At 33.3% G+C, this 27,154-nt stretch overlaps 1 protein-coding gene across 1 annotated transcript in view; it reads right to left on the bottom strand.

Annotated features, from left to right (window-relative positions):
* The window catches only part of pigs (GAS2-like protein pickled eggs), a 379,701-nt gene that overhangs the window by 37,323 nt on the left and 315,224 nt on the right, over positions 1-27,154 (bottom strand). Inside the window, exon 5 of the mRNA XM_089644950.1 lies at positions 10,588-10,695. Coding sequence (XP_089501076.1) covers positions 10,588-10,695 — 108 coding nt within the window. The remainder of the gene's footprint in view (positions 1-10,587; positions 10,696-27,154) is intronic.

A 27,154-nucleotide genomic window follows, 5' to 3' on the forward strand; every position in this document is an offset into this window, starting at 1 on the left:
GAAATAAATAACATTCAATGTTTCAAAAATAAATAAGAAATTTAGCTATGAAAAATTTGTAACATAATTATTTGTAGCAGACAAAACATAAGATTACAATAACTATATATATATAATATAAAATGACACTTCTAAAGATTAAAAAAACATATTTGATACAATAGACCAAAGAAAGCTTTTTTAATGGTTTCGTAATAAAATTAAACCATTCAAAACTGGATAAGAAAGGTGCGAAAACGAATTACGAAAGTTTTTAAATTTCGAATTATTAAAAAAATATGTTTTTACACAGAAATATGTTTTAAGTTCTTCACAGATCCACTTATCAAAACGAATAAAAAGTGTCATTTTAATTGGAAGCTAATCTCAAACTATAAAATGATAATTTATGGTGATGGAATTATACGTTTATGGGTTAGGTTGTTAGTGAGGGGATATTTCTTTAAAATAATATAGGGTGTCCGGGGGTAAAGTGCACTAACTTCAGGAGGTGATTCTACATGATGGTAGAAGTAAAAAAGACAAACAATTTTTTCGAAATTCCAACTTTTTTTTACCATACTAAAATATTTTTCCACAGAAGAATATTTATTTTCCAATACAAACAATTCAAATTTTTAAGCAAAAAACTGCCTTAAAACGTTGGAATTTCAAAAAACTTTTTTCGAAATTCCAACATTTTTTTCCCATTATACAATATTTTTCAATTGAAGAATATTTATTCTCCAATACAAAAAATTCAATTTTTGTAGCAAAAAACTAACTTAACGTTGGAATTTGAAAAAAAAAAAAACTTTTCTACTTCTAAAATCATGCAGAATCACTCTCCGAAGTTAGTGCACTATATCCCGAACACCCTGTTTTATTATACAAATTTATGTCTTGTTCTGTTCGTTTTTATTTAATGGTGCTGAAAGATAAAATATTTATTTTGGTACATTGTATCAAATTTACAGTTGCTAGGCTGGAAGGTGCAAACTGGTAGCATTTTTCGAAATGCCAGTGCATAAAGATAATATGGTATCTGATATTATTAATACTCCAGCGTCTGGACGGTGTAGGCCCTCTGATTGGTCAAATTTAAATTGTCTGTTTCGGTTAAATTCCGCCAACTTGAAAATTAAGACACCATTTGAAAATTAAGACACGATGCTCATATAATCGAAGAAAATATGTTTTAGAAAGTTGACAATCCATTGGATTCATTACATTACAGTAAAAATTATCCACAATTACGTATTAAAATTTGACGTTTATCATTATTCACGCGAAAGACAGATTGTTCAGTGTTGCCAGCGTATATGGATTTCCAATCAATGTAAAAAACTTTTATAGCCAGTTAGTGTCAAGCAATGTACAACAATGTCAGTGTGATTATTTAATGTGAGATAAATTATAATTATAAATAATAAATATAATTATAAATCCACCATTACCACCATTATAAAGCCGTCTGCAAAAATAACCAGCTCCACTCGATACTTTACGTAATTAATTATTTTTTGATATTACAACACCGACCCCATGCGCTATCATGTTTAATATCTAGGTAATTACATAATAATTGACGTGCTAACCTAGAAATTTGTTTTAAAAAGTTCCTGTGAGTTACTAAAAATAAATATTTTGTTTTCAGATTATTATTTCAATTTAATAACTATGGCTAAAAGGAATGTGGACAATATTTTACCAGAATTGGCCGAATTTCGGAATGTTCGAATGAGAGAGGGACGTTTACCGAGCGATCGAAGTGCCCGAAGACGAATAGAATATATGACTGATAATCAAATTGAACACAATAATTCCAGAAGGCGGTTTTCCACAGCAAATAGATGTAATGTATTCTTGAAGTGTGCTTTAATCAATAATCCAAATTATGTGCTTCCAGAACAGAATTATTTCGGCGTCATGTCAAAAGAATGTACAATCGAGCATTGCAAGGCGCTTCATTTTGAAGTTGAAAAAGGTAAACTGTTACATTCTTGCTGTCATAATGGAAAAATAATACCACAAATTTTAGCTTATCCTCCAGCACTTAACGCATTATTGACAGGAGATTGTAGTCAATCTAAAAACTTTAGGAATTTTATTCGTCAATATAACAGTGCTAATGGATTTGCCTCATTTGGAGCGCAAATAGCTAATATCCCAGGTAATGGTCCATATTGTTTAAAAATTTCTGGTGAGGTTTATCATTTGACTTCCAGAAGTATACATGTTGAAGGTGAAATACCTTCCTATGCTCAGCTTTATGTATATGATCCTGATGAGGCTGTTAGAGTGCGTATGAGTCATCCATCTAATGCCGATTGCTATCAAAATATAATGCAAATAATTGATAGCGAAATACGCCAAATAAGCCCTTATGCTCATCAGTATAAGAAACTAAAAGAAGCTGTTGAGGAAGAAGAATTACGCATTGCGGCTGACGGTGGGCAGGTGAGAGATATACGTCTATTATTTACACGTTCATCAGCTGATGACCAACGGAGGTACAATGCTCCAACCAGTTCTCACGATATCGCCATGGTATATGTAGCAGACAGAGACGGGAATTTACCATCGGGTATAGATATCGCTGTTTATCCTAAAAATGTTGAAGGACTTCAAAGGGTGGCAACTTTATCAAAGCATTTAGATCCTATGGTTTTCCCACTACTATTTCCATCAGGTGAATGTGGTTGGACCCCAGGCTTTCAGCATCATGCTGATTTCTGTACTGCTCAACGTCATACTGTAGCTGCCATGCAGTTTTATGCAAGTAAATTAGCAGTGCGAAGAAACATATTTAATCCAATCCATTATGCGGGTAAACTTTTTCAACAGTATTTAATTCATGCTTACATTATTTATGAATCTGGTCGCCTAGATTACATTAGGAAAAACCAACGACAACTCAGAGTGGAATTCTACCAAGGTTTGCAAGACCATGTAAGAAATTTAGCCACTGATAGAGGAGTACGTGCAGGTAATATAGTCATTCTTCCATCTTCATTTACTGGTGGACCACGCCATATGAATAAACTTTATCAAGATTCAATGGCAATGGTACGTAAATTTGGTCGTCCTGATCTATTCATAACGTTTACATGCAATCCCAAATGGCCAGAAATACAAACCGAATTGGAACATTATCAATCGGCCGCGGACAGGCCTGATATAGTAGCCAAGGTTTTCTATCTAAAAGTCAAGGAATTTATTCATGATATGACTGAGAAACATGTTTTTGGAAAGGTAATTTGTTGGGTTTATACAATTGAACAGCAAAAAAGAGGACTCCCTCATCTACATGGCGTGTTTACACTTTGCAGCCAAGATAAGTTGTATACAGCTTCTGATATTGATAATGCCGTATCTGCAGAACTACCCCATCCGAAGAATTCGGCTTTGTACCGTATTATTTTAAAAAATAACATTCATGGACCATGTGGCGTACTTAATCCAAGGTCAGTTTGCATGGTAGACGGTAAGTGCTCTAAAAAATTCCCCAAATCATTTAAAGATTCTACTGATAATAATTCCGCAGGCTACCCAGAGTACAGGAGACGTGATAATTTTTCTGAAAATCACGTTGTTCGGGATATACGTATCGACAATCGATTTGTTGTTCCATATAATGCATACCTTAGCAAAAAATATGATGCTCATATTAATGTTGAAATTTGTTCCTCAGTGGCCAGTATTAAATATATTCATAAATATATATCTAAAGGTTTTGATTGTGCTAGAATCGAAATAAGACAAGAAGCTGGAAATTTGGAGAGTGCGGTTATTCAATATGATGAAATTAAGCAATATATCAATTGTCGATATGTAAGTGCCCCTGAAGCTGTCTGGAAAATTATGGAAAATCCTATACATGATCAATCTCACTCAATTTTACTTCTGGCTTTACATTTACCCGACAGCCAATCTGTGTATTTTGTAGAGGGGCGGGAGGAACAGGCTCTCAGGGAAGCATCTACAAGGAACACCTCTTTAACAGCGTGGTTCCAATTGAATCTTCAAGATATTGAGGGACGCTCTATTCTGTATCAAGATGTACCAAATAATTATGTCTTTTCAGCTGGTAAAAAGTGGACGAGACGACAGCGGGGAGGTGGCAAAATCATTGGACGAATACCTTCAATTTCTCCTAGAAATATAGAACTGTATCATTTACGGCTGATTCTTATAAAGGTGGCTGGAGCTACATCCTTTGAATCTTTGCGAACTGTTGATGGTAATTTACTAGCTACTTTTCGTGATGCGGCGCGTGAACTGAAGCTCATTGATGACATAGGAGAATGGACGCAGTGCATGACGGAGGCTTCATTGTATTTGATGCCTAAAACTCTTCGACATCTATTTGTTTTAATTTTAATACAATGTATCCCTTCGGACCCGTTGCAGCTGTGGAATGATTTCAACAAATGTATGTCTGAAGATTTTTTTCATCATGGTGTTGCTGAAGAAACAGCTATTAATCTTTGTCTTTTAAACATACAGGATATGCTTATGAAGGAGAATTCATCTTGCAGAATGCAGGGCTTACCTGAACCTGATGAAAGTTGCAGTTTTGGACAAGTGACTGATTTTAATGTAATTTCTGAAAACACTTTAGGTGAATTGATGGCTGCCAAACTCAATGACGAACAACTTCAAGCATATAATTCTATTTTGAATAAGTTTTTTTCAGATGAAAATGATGACAATAAATGTTTCTTCATTGATGGCCCAGGAGGAACAGGGAAAACATACCTTTACGAAACTTTAATTCACACTCTAAGAGGAAAAGGTAAAAAAGTTTTATCAGTCGCTTGGACAGGCATTGCAGCTATATTGCTTCCAGGTGGGGTAACGTATCATACTGCTTTTAATTTACCCCTCAGTTTACAGGACAATACAACATGTAAGGTCACATCAAAGAACCGGAAAATTATAACAGAAGCAGATATTATAATATGGGATGAAGCACCGATGGCTCCAGGTGTAGCTTTAGAAGTAATTGAGCGTACTATACGTGATATCATGGGAAGTGATTCTGTCTTTGGTAACAAAGTTATTGTTTTGGGCGGAGACTTTCGTCAGATCCTTCCAGTGTGTCGACGTGCTTCACGAGGACAATTAATTGCCGCTTGCATAAAAAGCAGCATACTTTGGTACCATTTCAAAACTTTTCAATTAAAAACAAATGTCAGAGCTTTAGAAAGTGAAAACATATTTTCTAAATGGCTTTTGGACTTGGGAGATGGAAAACTTCCTCCCGTAGAAGGAACATTTGAGTCATCTGTGCTTATTCCCAATGTAAATATTTGCCAAGATATTATTCAATGTATATATGGTAAGACACATACCACTGCTGATGCCTTAGTGATGAGTCAACGTACCATTTTGTGCCCCAAAAATAGTCATGTTTGTGCAATCAATGAGGATGTACTTCAACGATTAGAAGGACAAATGAAGACTTTTCATTCTGTTGATACCATCATTAATGAAGAAGGAAATTTAGATTATAACGAGCAGGCTAACTTTCCTGTTGAATATTTAAATTCTATAAACCCAAATGGCTTCCCACCACACATATTAAATCTTAAAATTGGTGCCATCATTATGTTACTTAGAAATTTATCTGTTGGTGATGGCCTTTGCAATGGAACAAGAATGGTTATTAAAAATTTCAGCTGTAACTTAATTCAAGCCGAAATCATTACGGGGAACAGAAAAGGTACAGTACATTTCATTCCTAGAATTTACTTAAACACTTTGTCTGATGTTACAATACAATTCAATATGTGCAGGAAACAGTTTCCAGTTAAATTAGCTTATGCAATGACCATTAATAAATCTCAAGGACAAACTTTTGAACGGGTTGGACTGTTACTTCCTGAACCAGTATTTTCTCATGGACAGTTGTACGTTGCCTGTTCCAGAGTACGAACGCAGTCATCGTTATTTATACAGATTATTGACGGTTCCAGACAAGGGCAAATTCTGACTGATTGGTATACGGACAATATTGTTTATAAAGAGATTTTTTCCTAATGAAAGTATATAATATTATGTTGTAAATTGTAAAAAATAAAAGTATAATAAATTGTAGGTACTTGCTTACAATAGTTTGGTTTTTCAGGTCAATTTATCCCACATGTAAGGTTTTTCTGCCTAAGAATTTTTTCTTTGAAAAATTTTTAAGAGAGTTTTGTTGTATGAGTATTTACTTTGACAATCTTTTGGTAAGAGCGTAATACTATTTCACTCAAATGTGTAGATTTTTAGGAATTATCCCAATAAAATAATCCTTAATATATTTAAAAAAAAAATTATTTACTTTGACAATCTTTTGGTAAGAGTTTATTATTTCAGCAAAGCTATATGTAATATTGTAATATGTTGATATTTTTTATTTCCGAATTACATATATTATATATATATTTTTTTTTTTCAATTTAACTTCGATTTAAAAATGAAATCATTTCGGTGGTATGGGAGAGGAAACATTTTTCTCATTGACGAGATTTATGTTGGGGTGAAGGGTGTTCCTCTCATTGTCCGCGCTCGGGCTACTACATAATGTCTTACTATTTTATATCTACCAATTGATCTAATATCTACTTATTAAATGTAACTGTTGTTAGTAAACTGGGCGAAGCCCAACTAAGTGCCGCCCGCAGGGCCTAGCAGCAAAAACCCGCGGAGCGGGTTTTTAACTGCTAGTAATGAAATTATTACTGCACATTTAATTTTAATAGACTTGTTTTAATTTGATACAAAAACAAATTCATCCAAAATGAAAAAGAATTAAGTTAATTTACCACAATTAGAATGAGATACTCGCAGTATCACCGTTTTTTGTAGTGAATACTGCACAATAATTTCTGGGAGGAAAGTGGGACTATGGCATCCCTTCGCTAGTTAAGATGTGTTATTAACTGAAGGGCATTCGGAGGTAAATGAGATGGAGAATAGAAAGGCTGAAAACTACTCGGTTACTTACATCGGGTCATCAAAAACAGCTAAAGCCATATTAATCGACGTTTCGAATATGATTAAAGGTCTTTTCACGGCGAGAGACTTTAATTTAAAATGGAAACACTGAACAAATCGTATTTAACTAGGTTTATTGACCAGATCTGATAAGTCAGGTACTATCCAACCTTCATCTTTCTCAACTTCTTCTATTCCATTACTTCATTTTTAGACTCACAACATCCCTTATGTTGGTAATATCATAAATCCAATGGCTACGGCAGGCAGGATTAGTTATACACGGTGTCCAGAAACTCGTTGTAAAAGCGGGAAACTAGTGAATCTACGTCACATTTGGAGTCGATTATGTGGTATAACTTTTTTTTACTTATTTGAGCCTTCGTTTTCGAGTAAATCGTGTTCAAATTTTTTAGGTTTAATTTGAAAAAAAACGGTCTAGGCCGTTTGGGGTGTAAATATAAGCTCTTTTATGTCTTTTAAAATGCGTAGAAGCGCATACATAGCTACAAAAAATAAACCTTTTAAATGCAAAATAATGGAAGAATCTAAAAAAATTTAATTAATTAAAAGTTTTTTTTGGTACTGTTCCACACTGCATAAAAAAATAATAATGTTTTACAAACAAGAAAATAGACGAAAACGAAAAACGAAACCAAAAAAAGAACAGCAATCACCATTCTAGATTTCTCTAATAACTTCAGCATGATGGGTAAATGCATTCTTTCATTTTACAAGCTACAAAATTTAACAAAATGCTTCACTACTAAAACTAGTTATGAAAATAACTCAATCTTGCCTATATGGCGATGTTGTGAACAAGCATATTTCAAATAATTAATAGATACTTTACTCGTAAGTGATTTGTATTCCGAATTATTTATATCTCACAACTGAAACGTCTAGACTTTAGACGAGTAATTGATAGGCAAGTCAATTCAATAATTCCTCCATAATACTTAAGATTTCGATTGCATTTACGAGATTTAATGCCCATTGTGCAATCAAACAAGAAATACGCGCAGTTATGCAGCTTGACACGGTTAACCATGTTTTTGTTTGTTTGTTTGGGTTTCTATAAAGTTTTTAATTGTTGTTTTTACGATATGAACTTATTCAAACGGGGAAACCTTTATTAAAATTTAGTTTTTTCCCTCTCATTTAGATTATTGTAATAACACTTCGTTTCAACTTAATTACAATAAGAAACGACTGCATCAAAGTCGTCAAAATTTGTTAAAATGAATATATGCGAGATTCATCATGTTCATTTGAAGCCATGTTGTATTTTTGTATATATTTTATCCGTATGCAATGCTGCCAACCAACCAAAACACTAGCGAAAAATAAAAATGAAATGGTGTCAATTCTAATGACTAATTCCGCTTATAATCGTAAAAGTTTTTCCCAAATATGAATTTAAATGCAAATTTTTCCATCTCCCTGACATAATAGTTGTTCATTGTAGTAATTATCTATTGTCATAATATTTTTTTCAGTAAACTGATTTAACCGGTAATAAATCATTTTAAATTGGTAGGGGGTAAAATAGAATCATAAAAATAAGTCGTCTAAACGTGGTTAAAAACACAATTTGAAAATGGCCTTGAAAGCCTAAACAGCTGTAACAATAACAAAAACCGAAAAATACTTGCAGAACTTAATAATTTTATTATCAAATATGATTTTAATTAAATTTAAAAAAAATAAATGGAGTTTACGAATTAAACACAAAAACAACAAACAAAGTAATTTTCTAAGTTGAAAGGAAATGTTTTTTCCAAAATATGTGTGCGTAAGATTGGTAAAATTTTACCAAATCTTTTAAAATAGATGCCCGAAGTATTTTTCTCAACGTTGTAACATTCATAGAATTTGAAAACCCATATCACCGATAAATCCATTTTTGTACAGGTATCTTTGTTATATCTCCAATCTCTACAATATAACGACGCCATCAACTGCAAAGGTAAGCGTGTCGATCTGTACCGAAATGAATAAACCATAGACTAACTCTCAACCACAAAGTGAAATAGTGTCCTATTCTACATTATTATCATTCTAGTCTTTGTTATTCAATGAACAAATCAAGTCACATTTTCTCGTTGTTACCTTATAAGGATTTAGGAAAATGACAGATCAAAATGTTTATTTTATCCATAAAGGGCAGTGTGCGCATGCGCTGGCGCCATTTAACCCTGGGTGGCGCCTGATTGGCCGGCGCCAGAGGTCACATGGCAAGGTCACCAATCACGAGAAAGGAATTTCAAACATGTCGTGAAAATCGTCGATTTCAAACGGAAAACGAGTAATTTCGTGATCACTGTAATTGAAATTGATTTCATTAAGCGTAATTACAGAGTTTTATTGCGTCTGTAATTCTGCAATGAAAGCGCGATCACTGCGGGTGCCTCCTTGAGCATTAGATCGATCGATGCGAGCTCAATTAATCGATTCAAGTCAAAATGTTGCGTAAAGTAAGACGTAGCATTAAGATTAATGCACTACGCCACTGTTCGCAAGAAATATAATTTCTTAAGAACTTAAATTTAAATTTTGTTAGGTAAATATATAATTTTGTTTTTTCTAATGAAGCATTACACCTATTATTTTAAACAAACGATTATACACACCTTCAGGAATATTAATACATTTTTTAATAGAGTTTTATGCAACAAAGTGTATTATAGACTGACGTTATATCAACACGTGCTACTTCTATTGAGTGTAACCTTAGTAGGCAATGATAAAAGTAAGCCTATGGGAAGTTTTAAGAATAATATAAAAATAGATGTTATACGAATATAGTGCCTAAACCAAGTGAGTGGTAAGTGAAAAAAGATGGAGTTTGGCTTGCACTACATTTTTCAATATTATAAAAACACTATTTAGTTAATACTATAAAGTTACCATACCTAAGTACCATGAATTAATGTGTTTTTTGATTTAAACATTTCTAATTTAAACTTAACATTAAATTGTAAAAAATACATTAACTACCAGATGGCGCAAAAGTCAACCCTTTATTTTACAAATGTTCTTATGCCATCACGACTTTGACATATATGATTTAAGCAGAATACAACAAACAAACCATGGATCGCTGTCAGGGGGGTATAACTTTGATCGAAAATTGGAACCGAAATATTGTGATGTCATATGATTGCCTACCTATATCCACCAATGAAAAACTCGGAAAGTCTATGGAATAAACTTTCAGAATTTGTCATTGGTGCATATTTTAATTAGTAGGCTCCAAATGAGAATTTTACCGACTATATATTGGATTATCTATGGTTTTTTAAGACCAATTTGTTTTATACGAAAAGCCGGAAGATATCGATCTAGTGAGTGGTTTATTTATAATGGCTGTACTCCTCAATAACGCGGATCAACTGTGTTATATAACTATATACGGATATCGAGTGAGGATTTTTGCCCCACATTGTATAAAGAAAACATAAACGTGGCATACCTAAATTGTAGTATCAATTGCGTCAAAAACTGATAACCTCAAATAATATTAAGGTAGGTAGGTATGTAGGAATCATGATCCTTTTCTTCTCTATTTGTTTTAAGTAACATACGCCAGTAAGTTAATAATGGTGTTTTGAGACTTACCCTGACGAAGATCAGCACTTTAGTGTCTCCGATGCGGTACTTTCCTTCCGAAACTCGGATCATGGGGAACTGTGTGGGGCAGTTGCATCGCTCTACCAAGTCTCGAACCTGCAAATAAATAAATAGGTTTATGTTAGTAAAGGTGAATAAATGCAAAGACTATCAATAAATTAAATAATAATCTTACAAACATTCAAGATGCATTTATCAAGCAAGAACATTGCGAAATAAAAAGAGAGATCAAAAAGTAATTTATCGTTATCAAGTTTAATTTGTAGAACTATGTGTTAATTTTAAGTTTTTTATTATTTTATATTATATATTCAATCCTATTATTCTATTTATAAAAACACAGTTTATTTAGGCGTGACAGCTGTTTCGCTTTCTGAAGACAATCTCAAACTGTGGCTAAACAACTGTCACGCGTAATAATAATTACACAGCAAAACTTGTTTCTAAATTAAACTGTTTTTTTCTATAGATTGAATAATGTAGGTATTATTTAATTTAAAAAAAATAAAATCAGGTGGTGAAAAAAATTAACCCTTAAAAAACTGGGTTGACTGAGGAATGAACCTTCATACTCAGGAACTCGAGCCAAACGCCGATCGGGTAGGACCGACAGTTATTTCGTATATTAACTTCAGTTATGTTATCAGATTTCAGAGAAATGCTTATATGCCCACGTATGTACGCGTGATTGCGACTAAAAGTTGATATGATGCCTTTTCATAGACAACGAGTCTTTCTGCCGAGCTCCAGCTCGATCGTTAATTTTAGCTTTTAAGATTTGCATTAATTTATTCCCAAAAACAAAAGTGAAATTAAAACATGGTAAGTAACTGTCCGACAGCATTGTAAAGCACATTCTATAAAGCAGAACTAAGAAATAGTAAACTTCGTGTTCTGAAACAGTAACAACTCTCGAAAGCTAAGTTCTGTTATTATAAAATTTGCACAGATTTTTTTCAGTCTGTAATTTTAGTCATTTTTTAAGGTTAGTGAAAATCCAACTGCCGAAAATAATGCAAAACGCCAAATTGTTTGTACCGTGTTTATCAAAAAATGTTCAAAAATAATTCGAAACTCCGGGAAAAACCGGGTAACAGAATAAATATAATTGATATGTCACTGACTTAATTCCTTTTGGTTCTAACCCATTAAGCACGCGCTCTGCCTCTCGTACACTTGCCTGACATCGTATATCTTCATCCCATTTGAATTTTATAATGATGATGAATTACATTTTTTAATATAAAATCTTAGCAAGAATGGTCAGACTTTTTGCCCAAATCACATTTCTTGTGTTCTTTGTTATTCTATGGATAATATAATGTATTATATAACATATTTTATTTAGGTTTTCGATTTAACATAAAATGAAATGATGAATTAATTTTTAAACATTACATATTATGAGAAATATTAACAAAGAAGGAAAAACATCAAACTGACACGTAAAAGCATGAATATGTGATAAACGTGCGATTGAAATGTTGTATGAAAGAGACGATATTAAAGCGAGATAACTGTAGTTACCTACTTAAAGAAAGATACATAACTACAAAAACAGGACAGTTACAAGTGTTTCAAAACAGAAAACTTTTGAAAAGTGGTGAAAACACTAATCTAACCTAACCTAGTTTTTTCACTTTCGAAGTTTTTTATTTATTTTGTCAGTGTTCCGTTTGGTCCTTTACTTGTTAAGTATTATTCAGTCATCCCAAAACCATATTAAAATCTTAATCTTAAAGGGCCATTCATTGTACCAAAGGCAGAGAAATCACAGAAACTCTGAGTATGTTTCCCGTTGATGGAAATTTTAAACCCCGGATCAGACGACGCGTTTATTAATGCTTCACTACAAGGTCAAAATGTCGGCATTTTTAACAATATCATAATAAGATGCTTCAATTTATTCCGTCATCGTTGACGGGTAATTTACTTTTAACATAATTTTACGACGTCCGAGAAATAATACCCAACCTATTGTCAGGTAAAAGAGACCCGCATTAAACAAGTAATAAAATTTCAAGCATCATTATTTCCTGACAAGCTATTTTTAAATATAAAATTATAATAATATTATAGTCTTTACAAAATCGAAACGTGATATCTCTGAAATTATTACAATAATTCCTGCTACAATCCCTTATAAGGAAGAAAGCATTAAGTTTAATGTCGAGCCAATCATACGAGGTATTAAACGCTAGCTACAATAATAATTTCAATTGGTTTCATAAGGAAATATTCCACGAAAGTATGAAGTATGAAGGTTGTATGGTTTACAAGACCAGGACTTTAAATTATTTATTTAATGATACATTTAATTTGATAAGTATCTTCTTAACATCTTATTATTTATTATTTTTTTCGTAAATAATTATATAATTCCAATTGAAAATGCCCAAATATAGTTCGATTTGACAACGTATTATTTTAAAACGTAAATATTTTATAAAAAACACTTAAATCGATAAGTTCTTGCACGGTATTTGTTGCAAATTATTTTCACAATTTTTTCGAAGTAATAATTGAAGACTTGAATGTAAAAAGCACATAATTATACTTCCGAAATAAAAGTTTTTTGTAAGGTTAACATTTGCAAGGTGTTTATCAAGGTCTATCCCAAAACTTTTCATAAAAATTTAAATAGCTTTCCTGAAAAATACTCGAAATAAACTTAAGAATGGTAAGCTTTAACGACTTGATATTTGGACAGGATATTCCGTTAGATAACCGTTTTTGGCTCAGGACTCCACTTATATTATGAGCTATGAAGCTGTAAAAATTATTTTGCTGTCAAAAAATAAGACGCCATATTGTTTGTTCTTTTAACGTACCTAACTAGGTGAATTGCCCGGGCTTTACGCGGAGTTTTTCAAAATCCGATGTTGACAGTAATTTTTTTCCTATTTTGAATGTAAAGCGTGCAAACTTTCATCAACAAGTATCAAAATTCTACTTTAAAGGGATAAGTGGATGGGGTGGTTTTTCTAAATCTCAAGATAGTAACCATCCTCTAGTTTTGAAGGTTAAGTGTGTAAATTTCATCAATCTGGGAATAAAACTGTAGATTTGTACAAAAAACAAATTCATGTCACTTGCCACAGATACGCTTCTTTATACAGGGTGTCCGGGTGTAAGATGCACTACCTTCAGGGGGTGATTCTATTCTCACGATTTTAGAAGTAGAAATAACTTTTTTCAAATTTCCAACGTTTTTAGGAATCAATAGTTGAATTGTTTTATGGGAAAATAAATTTTCTTCCATAGAAAAATATTTTAGTATGGGAAAAAAAGTTGTAATTTCTAAAAAAAGTTATCAATATTTTTTACTTCTATCATGTAGAATTACCTCCCGAAGTTAATGCACTTTAACCCCGGACACCCTGTATAAATAGATAGATATGATTAATTGAAAATTTAGTGCTAGTAATTTAGAAGTTGAGAAAGGAAATTTTAAAATTTAGAAGCTTAGTCAGGATATTTTAAAATTTAGAAGTTGAGTCAGGAAATTTGAAAATTCAGAAGATGTGTCAGGAAATTTTAAAATTTAGAAGTTGAATTAGGAAATTTTAAAATAATTAAATTGATTTGTGAAGAAATTTTTGTGAAAGGCAAAAATTCCAAATATTTTGTGACTGTTCTTTTAGAGTAGGTACTCAATTAACGATCAACAGACCTTGAAGGTTGGGTAAAAAAAAATATATATATATATATACATTGTAAGATAAATAATAATGAATACATTTTACCAATGCCAATTTGTATTTTCAATTTAATTGGCATTATTTCAGTGTTTATCGAGGCACGAAATTAAACACGGATGTTCGTGAATTCAGATTTATATTTGTTGTAATTCATTGATTTCACGCAAAGCAAAATTGTATAGCGTAATAATTTTTTAAAGTGAATGCCTGGAGACAGTAGTGGGGCTATGATATCCACAGTGGTCAGAAGTTGAAGGAAGTGGAGAGATGAAAAATATGAGAAAGAGGAAGATCAATGAGTACCTAACCTAATCTAACTTAACTATTCAGATCTAGTAACTAAATAAAGATCAAGACATTTTATTCAACGTTTCTAATCAAATAATCACCGCACAAGAGTCCCAATTGCCTGAAGCCAGTGGGACAATAGCATGGCTGTAGGTAGTGAGGAGCGATAGGAGATGGGAAGAGAAAGGTTGGGAAGTGCGTGGATCTTTAAATCTGATCATTTAACATGGCTGAAGAGTTTTACTACGAAGATGCTATGAATATCAGCACTATTACAATCAAAATTTTGATTTAAATTAGACTAATCAGATCGGTCACTAAACATGGCTAAAGTCATTTTAAGGGTCCATGGTTCGATTCTGAATGGTGGTCTATCACCAGGGCGGTACTGAGAATATTTACCACCACTACTACAAGAAACACCATTTAAGTCATCATTTGTAGGAAACAGAACCGAAAGAGAAGGTTATATAATAAACAGTAAAATGAACAGTTTGTTGTTAAGTCCATTATAATTATACCATATTATGCATTCTATTATTAATTATTATTCCAATCACGAAATTGGTCTGAGAGCCCTCTAGCGAATTGCATTGAATATAATCAATTTCATAGATAAAACTTTAATTCGACTTTAGCGATGCTGAAAAAGCTAGAGAGATCGTGTTATTTCATAAGAAATCTATTTGTGAAGGGAATATTAAAGTAATCAAGCAGTTTTTTTACCAAGCGATTCTTATTAAATGTGATATAAATTATCAAGTAATACTTCACAAGGACCACTAAAAATGCCTTCAATAAATTTGTCAGGACTCCAGGGATCAAATGTTTTCAAAACATCGGACAAAAACATATAAAATATTAGGTCACACTTTTTGTTTTGTTTTCCATCGGCCACGAATAACTAAAACATTGTGGCCCTGCCCCAATGTTTTTGTACAGGGACTTAATTACTGATTATACCTATAAGCACTTGTTGCAAAAAAACCACAGAGCCGTTAATATTAGAATTTTGGGAGGAAGGTTCAAGATGGCCGACATACGCCCCTTAGAGACAAGCCTTAGCTAGAATGGTATGTGGGATATTTTTATCAATATTTTTTTTGCAACTGCCTAAAACTTTGTGATGATATCCCTACTTTTAAATGCTGGTATGAGAAGAAGAGAAAGTGGAAGATAGAAAAGAGTGAACATTTAAACAAAATAATCTCTCTGCCAACGGCCGGTCTTTCGAACAGTGGCGGTTTTCTCCAGTGCGTCTGTGCAGTAAACTCCCATAAAAAAGATAACAAAATAAGACGTGGATTTCGATTATAATTCTAACACACTTTAAACAGAGCTCTATTTAAAGTTTTAAAAAACCACTCATCCGTATAAATATTGCCCGAGAAATGAATTCCATACGTACGATGTAAATTCAGCGCCTATAGGAGTATCTGTTCTAAGACATAGTTCATGAATCACATATTTAGCGGTAAACCTTGCGAGCTTGAAAACCATAGGAGTCTGTTAGCTGCCCAAGTGCGCAGTAACTATGAGATTTTAGACAGCAAATTTTAGAAAGAATTTAATTTTTGTTTTTCTTTAATCAGTACGTAATAGCCTTTTTTACGTTGTTTCGGATATTTTTACCACCAGACTAGGAAAATGTTAGTATTTTGCAAGAATCAATAGATTTTTCTGCGACTATTGTGTTTTGAGTTGTTATTAAAATACCTTAATAACTGAAGATATAACTTATATTCCTTTAGATTTAGAGAAAAATTCTTAATATATAATAATTATGGAATTGACCAAAATATGATTTATAGATGAGAGATGTTTCTCTCCCTTTCTTTCTTAATAGGGTTGACGCCACGACACACTCTGTATTCCACACGGAAGAACAAACGTTATGACCTAGCATAGCATGACAAGAGGTATGGTGCTGCTAAAGATACCTCTAGGTCGCTTGACATTTTCAACATTGGCCTTGAAGATTTTAAAAGTCATTTTAGGCAAGAACTCTAAAATATAAGTTATTGTAAAATGTTTCATTTAAAACTTTGTATATTTCATGTGTATTGTAATAGGATTGCATCAATCTGTAATGCAAAAAAAAAATAATAATTAACGAACCGCCACTGTTTCCGAAGAAGCTAGGAGACGAGAATCTACCTCAGAATGTTAGGATGTTCATAATAAGGCATTTAGCGAATATAAATCAGAAAAGAAAACATGGAAATCAACAGAAATTAAATTTATATTACGGTAGCGTAGCTGCATTTAAGATTTTATTGGATGACAGCTTCGCTTTTCGATATGCGTCTTAGAAAATATAATAGTTTTGCAAAAAATTTCATAATTCATCTGCATCCCTTCTTGTATATATTTATTAGATGGTCCGAGCAGATAGTCTGCAGATATCGTGATCTATGTTAGAAGTTACAAGATTCAGCAACTTGTCGGGATATTGGAAACTACTTGTGAAATTATTAATAATAATATGTAAATTGCATCTCAATTTACTAGCGCTAAGTGCATAATGCACTTTAGTTTAGATGACCCTTTTTGCATGCAGACAGAACTGCTTGCCGAGCGACTGTCGACATTATTTTATAGGCGCTTAGATTAAATAAGGACCATATTTGAATTCGTTGGCGTGGGTATTGAAATAATGGGGAGTATAATGAGGCAAGTAAGATAATTTTTTTTAGCATTAAACGAAATAAAATTCACACGTGTAAAAAAAAATACCTAAACATTGTGTCCGGGGGTAAAGTGCACTAACTTCGAGATGTGGTTCTACACGATAATACAAGTGAGAAAGATATATACATAAATATATATTTTTTGAAATTCCAACATTCTAAAGGTAATTGTCAGATTAACAAGTTGAATTGTTTGTATGGATAACGGAAAAAAAACAACGGAATTTACTCAAATTTTGTTCATCTGTTTTACTTCTACCATCATGTAAGTTAGTGAACTTTACCCCCGGACACCTTGTATAATTCCAATAAAAATATTTCAATTACAGCGTATTTGCTTAAGGTGTAGGTATATGTATGTGGTACACAAGCCACCATATTTAAAAAATTCAACAAATACATAATTAAGACATAATTAAGGCATAATTAATGGCTTCATAAAACCGGAAAAGTTATTAAAAATTTCATTTCAAGCAAGATTTGTGAGAAAACAATAATTTATGGTAGAAATTTGTACAGAGTTTCTATTTTTTCGCTCGTATTTTTCCAATTGTTCAGTAAGAAAATATGTGTATGTCAACATACCCAAAATAATCGCAGAGCAATGAGATGAAGAATTTATAAAATATACCAAGAAGAGTCGAGGTCTTCATAGTCGAGGAAATATAGTTAGCTACTTTTACAACCCTGAAAATGATTTACTTTACCCGATATAATCCTGAATTCTTAATATTAACATCATATTATAGAAGTCAAAGATAAAGCATTAACAGTTTGAATCACGATAACAGTTGCTGATAGACAATCAATTATGTTTTCATCACAAGTAATCACTTTTGTACGCAGTAACAAGAATGATTCTTGACTAGCTCTCACGAAAACTGCCACTCATCAAACTTATAATAATGCATAACCGATATTGTTGGTGGTAGTTGTAATTTGCGAAATTCGCTTACTCCATGGTTGTTCGATGGGAAATAGGAGAATTATTGATAGTTATTTGTAAAGATGTTAGATGAATTAAGATAACTATGTTTTTTATTACGTAGCTGATTTTCTCCTTTTTCATCTTTGTAAGGAGACTTTTTTGACAGTTGAAAGAAGCCATTCTAAGTATGTTTCAGTTTTTGAACAAATTGTGATCAGCAGAAGAAGGCAAAATCATGTTTATACGCTTGTCAGCTTATTACGATTTGATGAATAGCTGAAACAAACCTAGATTCTAGAATCGTCATTTAATGGGGACCTTCCAAATAACAAAAAAACAAAATGGCGCTCAATGGCCATCTGATGACAATAAAACAATTGGGCTTTAGAGTTCGAACAATATACTCTTTCTTCGCCGTGTGTCTTCTGGCATCCGTGCATATGTTTCCTTCAAATATCTGTAGGTTTTCCCTGATGTTGGGAAGTAAGAGCTTCATCGATGCACGCACAGACGGCATTGCATAGAGCTTGCTTGGAAGTTCGCAAGATGGAGCCAGTGGCCAGTAGTCGCCAGGGCCAGTGCAAAGGCTCCCAGAGAAACTCGCTGTTCCAGATTCCAATTAGCAAGCTTCTAGTTAGGTCGACTATCGAGTCCGACGAGCCGAGTCGAATCGACCATTATGAACCGTGGAGTATTAATAAATCCCTGATTAATATAAAAGAACCATTTTATTATTAAACTCCTTCCAAGACGAGTTGGAGACCTGTTTGTACGAACACAACACCTATCTAGGTAGGTTTTTTTACCGCAGTAGAGTCCTAACCTTATGGAGCCAGTGATACTAAGGCTTCCCCAGTTGGGGTAGGTATGTTGTGAGGTCAAAGGTAGTGGGGATGGGAAGATGGAAAAGAGGAATGTTGTTAATTACCTGTCTAATCAGATCTGGTTACTAAACACGGCTAAAGCCATTTGAAGCAAACGTTTCGATTCTAAATCGTGATCTTTCATCAAGGCAATACTGATAATATTTAGCACTCGATTTAGACATATGTATGAACTTGAACAAAGAATCAGAGAGAATAAATTTACAGGTGAGATGAGCTGACGTCCTAAATAGAAAGTAAATTTAAATTTGAATATCGCACAAGAGTCACATATGCACCCAAAGGTCTTGATCAAATGGGATTATGGAATACCCATTTGGGGTAAGTTAGAGGTCTGAGGGTAGTGGATAGGGGAAGGAGTTGAGTGAGAAGAGGGTTGGAAAGTATCTGGGTATTCAGATCTGATCACCACATACGGTTAAAGCCATTTCAAGCCACGCTTTGATTTTTAACGGAGGGCGATACTGAGAGAGGCCTATGTTTAAAGGGGGTGCTAAATATGTATAAATGGCCATCATTACAAAAACAACATTTTTCGTTTATAATTATTATTGTACTAGTAGTTTTATTTAAATATTATCAGTTACCAATGACGTATCAAATCCGTCATAGTAAAGTTATACATTGCCTCGATCTTTAGCTATTCTATATTTTTTTCCAAAGAATACAAAAAGCCCCATACGTTTTGAAATATGTTTTTCAGCGTCTACAAAAGACATCGTTTGTATCGATTATGATGCTTCGCTTTTTTACCTTTTTTAAGGCGTAGGCGTAGGTTTATATAAATCACCCCTTGAAATAAACGTCTACGGCATTCCACCATTTATTTACGTCACATTACACCCTTCCCCCAACAACCTTCATCTACCCTCAACATCCCTGATTCCCCACTGCTCCTGGCTGTATTCTAGCTACGTAGTTTTATCAACCCCTCAGTCTTTGGGAAAAGTCTTATCGGGAAACCGCTTCTACTTCAGTATCCCTTAATTATGAATGATGTGCTCTTAAAAGCCTTCCTGGATTTATCTAAAGCGATAGTTGACTCGACGATTTTCAGGACAAGGCTTAATCACCTTAAAATGTCGCTTGAAGAACTTAATCTCCTCGTTGAATTTCATTAAAATTTCAAGATTGAATTGGTGATAAAATGAAATATGTTAACAGACGATATTATGGATTTAAACAAATATGTTGTTAGTGTAAGAACAAACATAACATTTAATAATTCTTTGGGAGTATGCAGGAATGTAAAAGCGATATTAAAAAATGTTTTATTTGGGAAACATCGGGATGACAGAAAGAATTAACCAAGTAAAATTAGAATTACAAAGAAATATCAACGAATACTAACTGTGTAGCAAATATCAAGAAATATCAACTGTTACGTTATGTTATCAATACCGGTGTACGAAAATATGTAAGAATAAGACAATATGGGACTTACTAAGAAAAGTGATTTAAATTTTGCACAACTGATTTAAAACCATTTTTACATGGTAAACTGTTGTTTATTAGTAATGTAAAATAAAAATAAAACGTTTATTGGCTTGAAGTATGTTAAGCAATAATAACAATAACAAAACCAAGGACAATAATGTTGGGGTCAAGTGATGTCTAAAGAAAACAAGAGAATTCGAGAAAATTTGTATTTTATAGTTGACAAATTCGCACAAGAGGTTGGGAGAAGTTTAAGTTGGTTCTTCGGAAAAGGAATATGGAAAGTATCGGTCTTTGTAGACTGTAATTGATATTGATTTTGATTGTGGAAGAGAGAAGATTCTACGTAGTTATTTATAATTTTGCAAAAAGATTTTTTACGTCGTTTTTGTCGCAACGTTCATTCAATGTTTCTAACATAGAATTTTCTAAGCTTTTCTTATTTGGTAAGCAGTGTGAACTGAAAATACTGACAAAAAAATATGGAAGACCTGATAGGGCTGATGACACCAGATGAAAAAAGGAATATTTTTAACTTTGTGACACAACGTAATCCATACCTGCTTATTGTATCTAACAAGATATCTCACGAGTAAACCACTTGTATTTGTCCAACTTGATAAGTTTTAAATCGTCAATTGTGTCAAAAATTCATCACACAAAGAGCTTAAGATAGAAAAATTTCTCGGTCATAGAAAGCCACTGCATTTCGTGCTAGCTCGTACGACACAATGATAAAATCTACGAGTTAAATAAAACAGCTTTCGAAGCTTAGAAAAAAACAATCTCAGTACAACTTTTAATTAGAAACATTGCGCAGCTTATTTTATAACGTGTAAGGCTGTGCAACTTTGAAAATCTGTAACGTTGTTACTTAATTCAAGCGCATAATAGCGGTTACACCATCAAAGCCTTGCCAAAAGCTCGTAATGTGATGAATTTATTCGTTTTTAATACCCTTATCCAGTAAATTATTATCCAACTGTATTTTACATACATTTCGAAAGTCAGTGTTATTAATTGAATTAGGTAGGTCTTCAGGCCTTTCCGCGCTGAAAATAGCTCATGAATATTTGCTAATCGAATCATGAGGATTAGCCTTATTTGGCACATTATCCATTTAGTGTGTGAATCCATGCTTTTATACACGGAGTGTCCGGAAACTCGCTGTACAACCTTGGAACTGGTGAATCTAAAAAACAGTATTTTTCCCTACGTGAGCATTTCGATATACGTATATATATTTTTTTTTCGACAACTAAAGGGTTAAAAACCCTTTGGAGCCAGGTATACGCTTCGACGCATTTTAAGACAATAAAAAGCCGATATCAATCCCCTATGGGCCATTTATTTTCAAATTTGTCCCGAAAATTTCCAACTCGATTGACGCGAAAATGAAAGCTTAAATAAAAAAAAAAGTTATACCAAAAATTTGATTCCAAATATGATTTAGATTCACCAGTTTCTCGTTTATACTGCGTGTTTCTGGACACCATGTATAACCGTTTTAATTTCTAAGGCTTTTGAACATTTTAACCTTACTTGGTGGATATAGTAAATTTTATTAGTGCACTTAATTTTCGTTTCTATTGTAATATACATGTATACATGTAGAATCATGTAATAAATTTGAAAACCGTCGGAAAAAAAATTCTAAAATTATTATTATTATTTTACCGTAGCTCAAATTCATTCGCTCTATGAAATTAAAATCACGGAAACGCCTAAAGTCTGGCGTAATATAAATTTGCATAGATGTTTCGGTCTTGAATTTTTTGGTCAAAGCCACATAAGAGATAATAAATTTCAGCTCGCAACTCATATTCGTTGCCAAATTGTTTGTTTCAATTTTTCACCCCGCGAAGTTTCATGACGAAATTACATGTGCGTGACTTTCGCGTACAACACGATATTAACATCGATATTATTTCCGCAGCATCCCATATACATAACCTACAACTCCTGAGATTTCACTTTCGTCTCTAGATCTTCTGCGATTTGCAAACCTGCCGGTTGACATTTCATCTGGCAGGTGCGCTGGTTGGCCGACTGCATATCTGAATTGCAAATTAAAGGAATACGGACCCCTGCGGTATGAGAATGGGGCTATTAATGCTCGCGAAACTCACCCCGGGCAGTGTACTGGAGACCCAAGGACTTGTGGCTTCTCTAGAAAGAAGTCAAATGTGATAAATGTCAACAAGAAGTGTTTAACTAAAATAATAGGTACCATATAATTGTCATGTCAGAATGGCAAATGAAAATATACGTTCCTTTTCTCTAGTAATTTCAATAAAAAAGCTTTTATTGAGCAATAATTTTACAACAGATCCTAAATTTAAAGGTGGTAGTAAACGAGCACGAAAAATTGCATATTTTCGAACAATTATCTTTGCAGAACAAATCGTCTTGCAGGGCAAGATATTGGCTGTCAATATTATCGTGTCCTGTCAAGATTGCCGTAGAGAATGAGACAAATTCACATCACAAAAAAAATGCCATCCGAGCGAACTCACCGTCAATACAGGGCAATATGTCGACGTGAATAGGCAATACACGACAATCTTGACCGGTAATAAATTGTCGTGAAAATTGGCTGTTTTATAAGAGCTTCTGAAAAAATAGTCAGTATTTACCTCCTGTGAATATCAAACACGATACGACCGAAAAGCTGGTTTCTCCCAAATTCCCAAACATTTAATTTCCTTCTAATTTATTTCCGCCATAAATTTTCTCCGACTTGTTTTATCATTTTTTTTACAAGCTTTTAATATTATTGGATTGTTTAATACTTTTATAGTATTCGTATACTAGTATTTACTACCCGGTTTCTCCGGAGTTTCAATACTTTTTTTCGACAATGTATCGAATATATGAAACAAACAATATGGCGTCTGACTTTATTTTTTAACAGTTACATAATAATAAATAGCGTTTCTGTGAAAAATAGACTTCGCGTCAAAAAAATATGTTTCTAATTTTCTCTTATTAGTAAATCAAAACCAATTTTTTTAAGTACATACATAAGTACTTAAATACCTAGTTATATTAGAATATAGAAATATAAAATTATTATTTTTTTTTAATTTCTTCATCTAGGTACCTATCAGACGTACAATAATATTGAAAAAATGCTAGTAAGAAAGTTCAAATAAATCCGAAAATTTCACATATCAAAAAAAAAACTGTCCTTAATCATTAAAACGGTCACCTTCGTGAACCTAAAATGGAACCTACAAATAAATTTATTGTCAGACGAAATGCAAAACTGTCAAGTTAAATAAGCTTCGCTACACTCATCCAATAACATTTAATGAGAAAGCTTTCAGAGCTCCACAGCTCTTGATGAAAATCAATACTCAAACTGAAAACAGTGGTTTTGTTTCATGAAGTCAGAGTTCACCTTTCGAGAGTTTTTACTAAGACAAACAATTAGTTACTGTAATTAATTGTATTGCTCCTTTTTCCACCTTGCTTTATGAATGAACAACATGCGCGTGTTTCCGCATTTCTTGAATATTTTGTAGAAGCTGTTATATCTTTGGTCGACAGTCTTATTATAAATACTCGTGCAGTTATGTCTTGCATAGCATACCATTTAAATACTTCTATCCATTTATTATATATATTGCGATACGCCATTTATTGTTGTTAACATCAACATTAAACATGTCCAGAAGGTATCGGACCAGAAGTTATGATGACATTATATTTTATATTATTATGTACGATGAGACTAATAAAATTATAAAAAAAGGTTTTATGTTTTAATCCGCAGTGGAAAAGACATAAAGTTTAATGCGTATTGTTAAGATGGTCGTTCAGATTTTTAAAGTTCAAGCAAACTGAAGAAAAATTTGAATAAATGGCTTCATCACGAAATGCAGGAAATGCGATATACCTATGTACACACAAAATAAAGTCGTAATCCGTGTCTGTCTGTTTGTGCGCTTAGTTCTTCTAAACTACGTAGCTAATTTTGATTGGGTATTCACTACCATTTAGAGAATTTCTTCCGAAAGGTTTATGTATATGTGACGACGTAAACGAACTTAAAATCATCTGGATATCTCTTAGCTTCTAAATTCACTGCTCTGAATTCTAGATATATCTGTTTCGAACATCAATGTCAGGTACTTCCCCTCTTCCTATATTCCTGGCTCCCGACGGTTTGGAGCTGTTGGGACTCTTCTGCAATATTCCTATAAAAAACTTAAGTGCCCGCCATGAGAGCGATTAACGCGGGCAACACAGTATAACTTCTACATATATAAGCACATACTTCACCATTATCTACACTTCTGCCCCGATGATGAACACTAAAACGCCGTTCGAAACGTTGAATCGGGAAGGAAGAAGGATCGGGAGGCACACAAACCCAAAAAATAATCACGATAATACTTTTGGTTGTGAACATCTCAACATAAAATCATAGGTACCTGATTATAATATTCTGCATAGCTAAATATACCATTACTCTAAAAACTAAAACTACAAATGGCACATAATACACAATTTGGCGGATCCCAGACCAATTCACAACAATTTGTAAAGAGAACATTCTTTCAGAATTCACTATCCCACAAGCCCTAGCCGCCTTCACAAATCTTTTTAATTAGTTTTTCTCCCTTTCTGTGGCGTTTCCTCTCCATTTCATTAGGCTCTAAGGGTTCCAGTGTAGTCATTACTTAAGCTTTGCAACCCGAACACTGAACATGGGGCAGATAATGAGGCTGTTTAGCTCACCTGTGAAAATCACCCTTTCTAAGGTATTCTATTGGCCGCTACAACTAATAGTATAATGTATGTGCATGTTTAACTAAAAAAAATTAGAAGTCTAAATTAGTTAAGGGTGTTCTATGATGGCCATTGGTTTGTTCTCCGCCAATCACAGAACCAGAATTCAAACATTAACCTTGAGTCAGTATTCGGTAGCGGGCCGCAGAGAAGTTGACTATTACCTCTAGCCCTGTAACGACCTAGCAAGGTTGTTACAGTTCGACGAATTCGCCGTGAAAAGTGCATTATCATCTAAAGTAGTATCTTCGCCGGGAGAAGTTCAATGTTCAGAAGAGCCTCGGAAATTCTTCTAAACGTTTTGTAGTGCAAGTCAACCATAGTGCATTTAGTGACCAATTCAGAATAACCAGACACTTCGCGATCATTTTCTCTATCGTATCTCCCATTTACTCTATCCAGAAAATAGATGTTGAGAAATTATGTCACCGCTAAGAGTAGTACTTACTTAGAAGCTGTATATTGTCTACCTATTGCTTGTAAAACCTACCAATGATATGCACATTCCATCAATTCGATACCTCAATCGACTCGACTTTTGCTCGGTGCTATATAGTGCATCGAGGTATGCCCCCAACCTAACCAGCACCCCACCTTGCTTTGTTGTATGCGTTGAATAATTAATGCGGGGATCGGTTCATAGTTTGCATTACGAGTTCGTTAAGAATAGTTACAAAGGTATCCAAAGTTTGGGACGTGTAGATTTGACGATGATATCATTTAAAGTTAAGAAAAGCTGTGCTTTCGACGAGAAAGATGAAAACTATAGGAAATTAACTAAAAAGAAAACATTGTCTGTTTTTTCCATTTGCTAAGCTAAATTATTATCTATTATAACTCTAGTAGGTATATCAAAATGCGCAAAATACCTCCCTTTTGGTAACAACATCCTACTAAAATCAGTTCTCACTTTGTGTATTCCCGGATATCACAGGGTTTGAAGGGACGTCCCTTATAAACTATAACATAATCTATTCATGAGCATATTTAGAGTAAAAAATTACGATATTAACCTTTTGTATTTTTTTAATGTTTTTAGATAAACAAATAATAAATAAAAAGTCACCGGAGTCCAAAATGTTATTTACATATTTTCTCTAAAATTATGTATAGTCACCCCTCCTCTGGATATCATCAGAGCACCTTACCTAACAAAACCAGTAGAAAAATAAATAATTCCTACTTAATGTCCATTATCTTCTATTTTATAAAGAATGTAATCCTGTTGAAAAGATGGGAGAGTATATAAATCAGATTGCCGCTTAAACATAGAGTGACTTTTTGAGGAAGGTATCTGCGCGCTACAGAGCAAAAGACCTACCACACTCAAGTATAAGTCTACATCTTCTATTTTATAAAGGTAAATACACTTTTCTCTGAATCCAGATTTAATTTCAGTGGAAATAAGAAGAGGGACTAACCAAAATGGGTTTAAATTGATTAAAATCAATTTTCAATTGTTTAGGGATATCTTGAACCACAAATATTTCATAATGGTCGCACGTTTGAGGTGCCCTGAACCCAGAACCACTGCAATGCAGCAATGTTCGCTGGATTAGGCTGTAATGCAGTCAGACGTGTACACGTAGCGCCATTACTAACCTCTCGGATGCAAGATACCAATAGCAGTACCTGTATAATTGTTATCTGAATGCTAACATTTGGATTACACCTGGTAGACGTTATTAGAAAGATATTTCGGAACTAATACAAGATATTTCTAAGGTAATACAAGGTATTTCTAATGGGTATTGGTGGTGTCTTGCGTATAACATTAAACAATAAATTTCAAACACTATTCGAACAACGATAGCTGGTTTTAAGCTATCA

This window comes from Hesperophylax consimilis, chromosome 22, assembly GCF_061612785.1.
Source record: "Hesperophylax consimilis isolate HC1 chromosome 22, BYU_Hcon_1.0, whole genome shotgun sequence".
Lineage (NCBI taxonomy): Eukaryota > Metazoa > Arthropoda > Insecta > Trichoptera > Limnephilidae > Hesperophylax > Hesperophylax consimilis.